This window comes from Salmo salar, chromosome 11, assembly GCF_965601325.2.
Source record: "Salmo salar chromosome 11, fSalSal1, whole genome shotgun sequence".
Taxonomy (NCBI): Eukaryota; Metazoa; Chordata; class Actinopteri; order Salmoniformes; family Salmonidae; genus Salmo; species Salmo salar.
In genome coordinates this window covers 31,161,353-31,172,291 of record NC_138301.1, presented here as the reverse complement: position 1 = coordinate 31,172,291, position 10,939 = coordinate 31,161,353, and the positions used below count along the sequence as shown (strand labels likewise).

General features: G+C 42.0%; 1 protein-coding gene across 1 annotated transcript; it reads right to left on the bottom strand.

Annotated features, from left to right (window-relative positions):
• Nucleotides 1-587: 587 nt before the first annotated feature.
• LOC106562418 (lysophosphatidylcholine acyltransferase 2) lies at nucleotides 588-10,330 on the bottom strand. The gene is made up of 13 exons (XM_014127296.3): nucleotides 10,035-10,330; nucleotides 9,387-9,529; nucleotides 7,198-7,415; nucleotides 6,080-6,192; nucleotides 5,212-5,272; nucleotides 3,853-3,946; nucleotides 3,510-3,564; nucleotides 3,214-3,296; nucleotides 2,991-3,116; nucleotides 2,575-2,728; nucleotides 2,067-2,165; nucleotides 1,614-1,755; nucleotides 588-1,156 (listed from the first exon to the last, which is right to left on the bottom strand). Exons 1-13 carry the CDS (start codon nucleotides 10,143-10,145, stop codon nucleotides 981-983), a joined length of 1,575 nt encoding a protein of 524 aa, XP_013982771.2. The 5' UTR covers nucleotides 10,146-10,330; the 3' UTR covers nucleotides 588-980.
• Nucleotides 10,331-10,939: the final 609 nt, after the last annotated feature.

Below are 10,939 nucleotides of genomic sequence, written 5' to 3'. Positions count from 1 at the left end.
GTTATAGCTTGTATTATTGCTCCTTTACTGGGTTGCCAGATTGGGTTGATATCATTAGAAAAATGTATTAATGACGTTTTCTGCAATCCAGTCATATATTAAAGACTTTCAACTCATACGAAAGCAACGTTTGGCAGCCTTTTCAGTTATCTTCAAGGAACCTCTGTAGAAAACAGAGGTGAACAGGTAGACACATTAAAGAGTACAGGATACAGTCATCTCAGAAGGTTATCCAGGTCATTTACATACATTATGGGCTGGCACTATGTAGTTGGGTTTTCATCTGAAGAGGCAAAACTATGACAAAACAATGGGATTCCTTAAATCAAAATCAGCAGGGGAATCTACAAAAAACATTGGCAAAAAGTTCAACATTGCTATGAGCAACTTCCTAAAAGCATTAGGATTAAGTGGATATCCGTATATTGCTCATCCTTCCTATGACCACATTACTGACATCAACAAGGATCTGAAATAATATACTTGGAGGTCTATGATTCCACCCCATCTGTACAGAAACACAAACAATAGCTCTTACAAACCTTGCTTACAAATCTTATTAAGGCACTAAAAAATCATAGAAAGAATTTAAGCAAAAAATATATGATTTATTTTTGTAAAAAAGCAACATTAATTTAAACATACATCATCCTATTTCCTATGTGGTCAACACAATACTTTACTATGCTGTCAAAATGAGGTTCCAGCTCTCTAAAATCAGTGCAATAGAAAAGACTGTTGTGGTTCATCAGACTCAGTAGTCCGTCTGTCTATGTATTCAACTGAGAGCTCCGTCTCTGTACATGATCTAGATCGACATTGCAGTCGGCAACTGCAGACTTACTGATCAACAAATCACCTTGGATCTTAAATAACCGTATTATTAACAGTAGATCAGTCAGTTTGCTCCGTCCGTGATCAGCTACTGAGCAAAATGTATGCTAATGCTCTCGAACACAACGTCAGTCTCTGCCTCAGACTTAGTCGTCCTTTTTGTCAGAGATGCTCTCTTCCTGGTTGTCCTCAGAGCAGACGTGATTGGTGGAGGAGAGTTCTGACTCCACCCCCTGGAGGGCCTGGTACCGCTGGAGCTCCAGGTAGGTGGTGAACAGCTTGGCATACTCTGGGTGGTTCAGGGCAAACGCCTGGAACTCGGCTGGAGAGGGAAATAGAGAGACAGAGGATCAAATCAGAACTTACAGTAAGTAGTATATCTGGTATATTATCAATGCTCACAATACCTGGAATTCAGTTTCAGAGAGGATCAAATCAGAACTATATTCAAATTGTCAGCGACTAAAGAAGCAATTCTGTTACAGCATAAAAATTAAAATAAAATTCCACAAAGTTGTTGTTTAAAATGGGCTACTTTTGGTGAAAGTAATGTTAATATCCTATGGGAATTAAAAAAACGAAGGATAAAAAAAACTATACAAATATTAAAAACCCACTTTCAAATCCATATAGTATTTATCTTTCTATATTTCTAGAATGGAGAGATCCAAGGCTCAACCCGGCCTTTTCTACGGTGTTCCGGCAAGGCAAGCTGCCTTTAGTTCATGCTGGAGTCTTCCACTTCAGATAACCTTTGACCTTCACAAGGGTCTACTTACCGAAAGTGATGAATTCAGAGCTGTCTGTATCTATCTCCTTAAAGAGTTTGGAGACATTGAGGTCACACACGCCTAGAGCAGAGCGAAGCATGGAGGAGAACTCTTCATGAGTGATTCTTTGGTCCGCGTCAGTGTCAAACAGCTGAGGAGAAGGAGACAATTAGTTAAGTAATGACAACACATAGGCTTGCTTATTGAAATCGAGATTGCTCTTATGACCATGTGGCTTTCAAACCTACTTAATTTCCCCCTCAGACAACTACAAAACACAGTACCCCCCACACCTATTTGACTTTATCATAGCCACTGAGTGCTGCTCTATTGCTTCCAAACCATGGGTAGACCTCACAGACAGTCTGCGTCAGCTATATTCCAACGCCCCAATGTCATGTGTTGGACAGCTAAATGTGACACGGCAACATTCGCAACAAGCAGGGTTTTTATTGGCCGAACCTGGAAAGCTGTGCGGAGGACCTCTTCGGTGTTAGCTGGCCGACATAAGATGGTTACACCGATGACATACTCTCTGAAGTCAATGGTGCCATCTCCATCCTAGAGAGAGACAGAGTGACAGCTAAGTATCACTTAACAAAGCCAGACTACACATTGCATTCAGTGGACTACAATACAGTATGTTTTTCCAAGATGAACAATGGTTCCTTTATTTCTTCAGACAGTTTGTTCACCCTCTCTATGAACAAAGCAGCGGGGGACAGCATACTAAATCTTCGGTTACTTAGCCCATCCAGTCACAGGTTGGAGAGAACAGACAGAATAGCTGTGGTCTGATTCTCCACGCTTTGAAAGAATAGTGCAGTCGTACACTTCCCTTTGTAGTTTTCAAAGGAATGTTGTAAGAAATATGGTGTAGACTTCCTCCAGCCAAGCTTGCACCAATCCAACACAACCTAGGAAAGCCTCGAAGAGAGATTGAACCGAACTAGATGTGACTGGCTCTCACCCTGTCAAAGAGAGCAAACAGCTCCTGCAGGGCGGGGCTGATGGGCAGCTTGAGGAAGCTGGCGAACTCCTGGATTGTGATGCGGCCTCCTTTACAGGAGCAGGCCACGGCTGCAAAGCCCTCCAGCTCCTTCTTCACTTTGTCCCACTTCAGGCTGAGGGGGACCGGGGAGGAAAGGAGGAGGGCAGGACACAAGGACTTACTCAGGGGAGGAAGAGGGTGTAGGTCTGTGTGTGTGTGTCCAACTATTACCAATTGCCGATGTAGCAGTTGGACAAATAAAGCAGTATTGTGTAAGGTAGCGTTACTCCAGTGTGGAGTTTGCCAGTGGGTGACACAACAGTACATAACAGGACATAGTGTGTTGCCACAGTGGCAATAGCACAGTATTAGAGCATCAGAGGAGCCAGTCTTACTCAAGTTTTTGGCTGATCTTAGTGAACTCCACTAGACCAGCCTCCATGGGCAGGGTGAGCTCCCCAGCCGAGATCATCAGTCTACAGTCCTCATATGTGTGGTCCGTCACTGGCACACCCAGGGCCCTGCACACACATAGGGATAGCATTGAAGAGATGGGTAAGAATAGACATAAGGAAGCTATTATTAAAATGCTGTAATACCATTCACACACACACTTACTGGGCCATAACATTTCGTACTGTCCTGGCAAACAGCACAGGTCTTTTCTTTTCCTCCTCAGTAGGGGTAACTGGAGGAAGAAACTGGAGGAGAGGGCAAAGGTCAAAACAGGGACTAACCAGGAAGTACAGGCTAACTGGAGGGCTACCTAAATAAGGTCTTTATAACACATTCATAAGTCATACATAACACCTTCACAAACCATACATAACACATAAGTACTGCTAATGAATGTGTTATGAAGTCATTATCTCTTGGCCTAAGTAAGTATTCCTGTGTAGTGTGTTAATACTAACCTCTATCTCTACATTGGTGTAGAGCTGAGACAGAGTGAGAAGCAGCAGGGTTTTCCTGAAAGAACATCACCACGAATCATCATCACCTCTATTCAAAGGGCATAACGGTAATCCCATACAACAAGATTGAAATGTAAGCCTACTAAACTGAAAAACAATTCATCGCTCAACAGTGAAAATCTCTATTCCCAGAGTTTGAGGCCTAACTATGGCCCATGAGGAGAAGTTACAGGAACATAGTTGCAATGTGAGAGACTGTACGGAAAACAACAGGGGAAATGTAGCGTCGAAGCGTTGAGGCAACACTGATGATTGTAATCCACTGAGTGCACTGCAAACTTACGAGCTGAAGCCTTGCCAAGTCCAAGTCACAGTGTCCAGTCTGTTGGGATACCTCATGACCACAGGCTGCACCGGGACCCCAGGGACGAAGGCACCTGACGGGGAGAGAGGGACAGAGTGAGACCCTACTGACCTCCAGCACTGACTACTATTCTAACTTAATGAGCACACACACACGACCTATATGTGCAAACACAGGAGCACAGACAGCCTACTAATTGGACAGAGTGCAGCCGATGACAACTCATTTACCCACAGTACACGTCCAACCAATAACAAGACCAGAAGCTGGATTCATCTAACCCTGATCAATATACCAATCAGTACTGTAAGGAAGATACTCATATTATTTCTGTGGGTTTGGCTATTGGCACTGCAGTAAAACAAAGTAATTCAGTTAGGTGCAAATGTCTATGCAAAAAGTGTAACATGCCATAGAGTGTAATTGATGGTCTTGTATGCTGTTATTTGCATTGATTATTAGATGCATTCTCAGGTTTACAGCTTTAGCATTGAACCATAGAAAGTGCTACTGTACAATTCACTCAGATCTTAATAGCCTAGTTCTTGGTATTGAGTGAAGATAATCAGTCAGTCATTTCCTTCTGAAGTTCATTATTACATCGTGCAATCTATTCCATGTCGCTATGGCTACTGTTCTGTTTCAGGAAGTAATGGATACACTCAGGCCCCTTCACTCTGGAGAAGCCCATTGTGTGTGCATCAGCTGACTGACCACACAATGAGGCACATAGCATGTAGCATACTGGGAGTAAATGAAGAGGTGTTGTGTCAAAACAATTGTAACAGTATTACTTCCGTCCCGCTCCTCGCCCCAACCTGGGCTTGAACCAGGAACCCTCTGCACACATCGACAACAGTCACCCTCGAAGCATCATTACCTATCGCTCCACAAAAGCCACAGCCCTTGCAGAGCAATGAAAACAACTACTTCAAGGTCTCAGAGCGGGTGAAGTCACTGATTGAAACTCTACTAGCGTGCACAGCTAACTAGCTAGTCATTTCACACCGGTTACACAAGCACCCCAGAAAGAAGCTAAATGAACACCATTCTGCAACCGCATGGTGGTGAATTTGCATCAAGTGAATTTGCATTAAGTCAATGACACCACTAGTGTGGATGGTACTGTGTGTCTCTCCTGGAAGGCTGTCTGTCTTCACTATAAACAAATGACAACCAGCCTGTTAAATGGGAATACAACATGGACATTGTAGGGTCCCACATGATTTTCATGCCCTATCAACACTACACTGTTTGGTATAAGTTGATACCTTGGATCCACACAAAGGTGTTTCTACTCCTATTTAAAAATAAGCATGGTAGTGAAGTTCAACCTACCTTGTTTGAAAGTGATGAGACATGAGCGATTTGTACAAGTCCCCTCAGGGAAGACCAGGATCTGGAACATAAATAACTAAATGTTTATTTTAGGAAAGAGAGATACCTAGTCAGCTGTACAACTGAAATGTGTCTTCTGCATTTAACCTAACCCCTCTGAATTAGAGAGGTGCGGTGGGCTGCCTTAGTCGACATCCACGTCTTCGGTGCCCAGGGAGCAGTGGGTTAACGGCCTTGCTCAGTGGCAGAACGACCGATTTTTACCTTGTAAGCTCGGGGATTCGATCCAGCAACCTTTCGGTTACTGGCCCAATGCTCTAACCACTAGGCTACTGCCACTGACAATGTAGGTGGATCTAGTCCAATGTTTCATTCTATGCTGAATGAAGCAGACTTTCTATAACAAAGAAGTAGCAACAGAAATTGTGTTTGAAGGATATGTCACGCGAGAGGAAGTTGACAAGGCAAATTCTTGGTATGAAAAGGTGTGATGTTTCATTCCCAAGCTCTTTATCAGACTACAAGCTAGACAAGACATGATAAATTATGATAAAAAATGTCAAATGGCTGTGTGTATGTGTGTGTGTGGATGTGTTTAACTATACGCGTCCCCACATGAATAGTAAACTAATAAAAAAAATGGACCCCAGTTGGTTATTCCCCACAAGAGCAAATGGGATTTATGGGGGGGTTTAGGATTAAGGTTAGGATTAAGAATTTGTGTTAGGGTTAGAATTCGGTTGATGGTTAGGAGCTAGGGTTAGAGTTAGGGGTTAGGGAAAATAGGATTTTGAATGGGACTGAATTGTGTGTCCCCACAAGGCTAGTTATTCAAGACTGTGTGTGTGTATATACGCATGCGACAGACCTGTGGCCAGCAGCCTCCAGACTTGGCTCTGCTGTCTATCTCCATAATGGTGTTCTTACGGGAGTCTGGGTCCTGTCTGGAGACCAACACCGGCTGGAGACACCGCACAAACCCTGGATGGAGAAAGGAAACACACATCAGATAAACTCACACACTAGTGCTGAGCAATGTGTTTTTTAGTGTTTTGAGTATGATTATTATTTTAAAGATTAAATGCACTATGCATTATGTGGGTTGAATGCTGTAACAACACAGAATAAAACAATGAATAAAGGTCCCATGATGGTAGTGACTGACCATTACTGCTTATCACTTATTAACCACCATTTATTCACATTACTTTACTTTAATCAAATATTTCTGTTGTGTATATTACATTTGTTTTATTTGATGGCTTTATTATTTTATTTCAAGTCATCATTGCTACCTATGCTGTCTGACAAATCACTATTTTGTAATTCTTCAAAGTAAATAAGGCATACTTTATGACTGCTGAATACCAACTATCAATCAATAAGATCATGTATTTTTAGTTAGAGATGCCTCACGAAGCAACATCTGCTCTCTATATCACCTCACGATCACGCATTCTTCTGTCTTCCGCTGCAGGTGTAAAAGAAACATAGACCGGACAAGCAGATGCGCAAAAGATCATCGTCATTGTAGTTAATTACCACGTTTTATGCACTAAACTATGTAGAATATTGGCCTGTTGGAAACTACAACTCCCTACTATATCACACAGTTCAGGCTGTATCTGATTTATCTCTAGAGAATGTACGAGAATGTGTGCAATGTACGCATTGAGCTCACAGAAAAAAAACGAACTAAATGGAAATGAAATAATTGAACCCCTGTTGGTCAATTAGTTGTTTAAAAATGTCAGTTAATCGCTCAGCACTAACACACCATTACAGGCTGGAGGCACCGCACAAACCCTGGAGAGAGGAAACACACACATCAGATAAACACTAACGGATATTAAATCTGCAAACAGAATCAGCATAAATACCCACACTTATCGTTGACAGACCCACACACTTACTGCTAACTCACAAACACACACTCTAAAAAAAAATCCCTCTAATAAAAAAACCCCAGACAGAAACAACACTCACTGCCGAATATAGGAGTGGCGAGGTTCTCAGTGCGGGACACAGTGGAGGGCAGGCCTGCTACGATGCACACAATGCCATCAAAGAAGGTGGAGTGTGGGGCCACAGCCAGAATGGGGGCCTCTGCACTGCTCACCTGCTGGCCCTTCACCACCACCCTGAAGCCCATGAAGAAGTAGTAGGACCTCCCCAGGAACGCCATCACACGCCGACACATGAACCTGGGGAACCAGAGAGTCAAACATCAACAGACATGTAGCATGAAACTATACAGATTAAACTAACAGTTGTATACTGTCAGGAATATTCACTTAGAGACACTGAACATGGATACATATAGCCTACATCTGAATGGACCAATATTACAGTCAACATAGATCTGTGTGTTGTCAGGACCTCAACTTAGCCTTTTGAGGGTCAGTAGTACTGTACTAAGTTGTTATGAGCTAAGTTGGTGCTCCATGTTCATCAGCTAGTTAGTGTTGACAACTATCAAATAAAACAGACTTGAACACGGGCGATAAACATCCAGCAGCTGCATGTAGCTGTGGTCACGTCATATCAACACATACAATCAAAGAGAGAGGGAAGTGGGCTGCTTTTGAGTCACAGAAGAACACATTTGGTTTATTTATCATGTGTTGCATCAGGCCTCATGTTACATATCTCTATGACCCCCTCCGTTCTGAGGAAATAAAGAAGAAGAGGTAGATACTGTTTCCTTCGATACAAACAAGATCTAATGAAGACTGCTTCAGCTACACTCAAAATGGACAGTTTTATCTCCATCTCTGCATTCAAAGACTCAATTATTTACACTTACTGACACTTGTGGCTGCTTCGCATCATGTATTGTTGTCTCCACCTTTTTGCCCTTTGTGCTGTTTTCTGTGCCTTATAATGTTTGTACCATGTTTGTGCTGCTACCATGTCGTGCTGCTGCCATGTTGTGTCGCTATCGTGTTGTTGTCATGTTGTGTTACTACCATGCTGCGTTATCATGTGTTGCTGTCTTAGGTCTCTTTATGCAGTGTTGTCTCTCTTCTCGTGATGTGTGTTTTGTCCTACTTTTCTTTTAATCCCAGCCCCCGTCCCTGCAAGAGGCCTTTTGCCTCTTGGTAGGCCGTCATTTTAAATAACAATTTGCTCTTAGCTGACTTGTTTTGTTAAATAAAGGTTAAATAAAAATAAATAAATACACAGAAAGGGCTGATGTAGGCTACATTCCTTTTAGTAGCTTCACAGTTTTTAGTTGAGGATGAACAAGAATTAGTGTGAAATTGCGTAGTTGTTACTCCTTTGTCCTTCATGCATTTCTCAATGTGTGAAAATCCCACAGCTCTGGATGTATATTGGCAATTCCATGGTAACAGAGTGATGCTGAAACAGATTTTTCACTTTAAAATCTAGTTCAAACAAAAACAATGACTGCAAAGATAAAGTTGCACTATGCTGGAATCTCTATGCCATTTCCTGGTTGCTAAAACTCTAATAGTTAGACTAATTTCAGTTTATATGACAAAATAAGCTAGTATAGTGTAGACAATCATTGTACCATTGAAACCTCTATGAAATATAGTTTCCATAATCAAAATAATAGTTTTTTCAGCTATTTGAAACTGGTGTACAAAACCGAAAGTAAAAGACTCAAAAACAAAACTTAACGGGAAGCATTGAAAGTGCACATAGAACAGATCTACCGATTCCTATGCTTGCTTTCATGTAGAATGATAGATCTATAACTCATATTTCTATGTGAATTTGGTCCTTCGCCCCAAAATGTACATATTTTCACTTTAAACAAACCACACAACTATATGCACAATGACTATTTTGAACTATTTCCACAGAAAATGTTACAAAAACACAGTGCACATGCAACATTTGGTAAATGAATAATAGTTTGTGCTGTTTGTGCAGTTCTGTTAATGTGGAATTGCTCCTATGCATCAAGTGCGATGGGAATTTCACACATTGAGAAACGCAACTACGTAATTTCACACTAGCTTAATTCTTGTTCACCTTCAACAAAAAACGAACTGTCAAGCTGTTAAGGAATGTAGCCTACATCAGCTCCTTGGCTTGAAGGTCGAGGGTTCGAGACCTGCTCCCTGCCTGCTGTTTCATTACAATAGTTATACATACAGACCTATGTCAGTAGTGGCACAGGATGGTGTTTGCAGTATATTTACCGTCTCCATCCGGTCATGGGCGCCACTGCTCCTTTGAGAGGGTGCAAGAATGTTGTTACGACAGCAACAGGCCATGTTACCATGAGAACCAGAGTCAGGAAGATGGCACGGATAGGCACCAGGAAGATTCCCCGGAATACACACTGCAAAGAGAGAGAAAAAAACATCACACACACCAGTTTTTTTTTTACAGATCTACAACGTGTTTAGGTTATTGACTTCATGTCACTGAAAGAGGGACTTTAAAGAGCCATTTTAAAACACATTTCCTAACCAACATATAATGCGCAACAATGCAACCATTGACCAAGGAATACGCACGTTATAGACTTTTCATTCTAGAAATTCACATGGTTGGAGGAATTTCCAGAAGGGTGCACAAATGCATTCATTGTTTGTGTTACACAATAACAAGGTATTACAAAAGGATTGTCAGGGTTTCATCGGTTTAGATTAGCTATGTACCTGTACTGTATGCTATAGTCACGCACCACCAGACACACACACAGCCGAGGAGCTAGAGGACAACCACCCGGCTGCGCTCAGCGGTGGGTAGTGGAGTAGAACTGTTTACGTTTGAATACCAACCTCAGTTCTGTGACCGATAAATGAATGAGTTAATCGATTTATTTTACATTTTATACTCACTTTGATAATGTCAGCCTTGGCCAATTTCACCTCCTGCACAAAAGGATTAAGGACGGCCGGAAGAAACAGGGATTGCTGCCTGGGTAGCGCGAACACTCTCCGGGGAGTCATTCTTCTCGCTCGGGTCGCGGTATGGCGTCAATAAGCATTAGAATTGCACAGTAGTTCTGCAATCACCCCACTTCCTCGATTCGAATCTTGCGAATTCTGTTCGCTCTCCGAATGTTGCGATAACATCGTTCACAACAACGGTAGAGCGAGGACGAGAGTGATCTGGCACTCTGCCTCCGACTACTTTTAGGCCCCACCTACTGCACTGGGTTTACGTGGGATTGTAACATTTTGCCAAGTGAGCAGTGGAAACAAAAATATAAGTACTTGACACATTGGAAATAATTTTCAAAATAACAGAGCAAACTAGAATGCTATTTGACCCGAAACAGAGTACACCGTGGCAGAATACTTGACCACTTTGACTGACCTAAAATTAAGGAAAGCTTTGACTATGTACACTGTACAGACTCAGTGAGCATAGCCTTGCTATTGAGAAAGGCCGCCGAAGGCAGACCTGGCTCTCAAGAGAAGACAGGCTATGTGCACACTGCACACAAAATGAGGTAGAAACTGAGCTGCACTTCCTAACCTCCTGCCAAATGTATGACCATATTAGAGACACATATTTCCCTCAGATTACACAGACCCACAAAGAATTCAAAAACAAATCCAATTTTGATAAACTTCCATATCTATTGGGTGAAATACCACAGTGTGCAATCACAGCAGCAAGATTTGTGACCTGTTGCCACAAGAAAAGGGCAACCAGTGAAGAACAAACACCATTTTAAATACAACCTATATTTATGCTGATGTATTTTCCCTTTTGTACTTTAACTATTTGCACACCA

What these genes read in the sequence shown, in the direction of transcription:
- LOC106562418 (XM_014127296.3), bottom strand. Translation starts at nt 10,145, where the DNA reads ATGACTCCCCGGAGAGTGTTCGCGCTACCCAGGCAGCAATCCCTGTTT. An exon ending in AAGATCAGCCAAAAACTTGA is followed by an intron (nt 2,729 to 2,990) that starts GTAAGACTGGCT and finishes GGTCCCCCTCAG; the next exon opens with CCTGAAGTGGGACAAAGTGA. An exon ending in CTCTGAATTCATCACTTTCG is followed by an intron (nt 1,157 to 1,613) that starts GTAAGTAGACCC and finishes TTCCCTCTCCAG; the next exon opens with CCGAGTTCCAGGCGTTTGCC.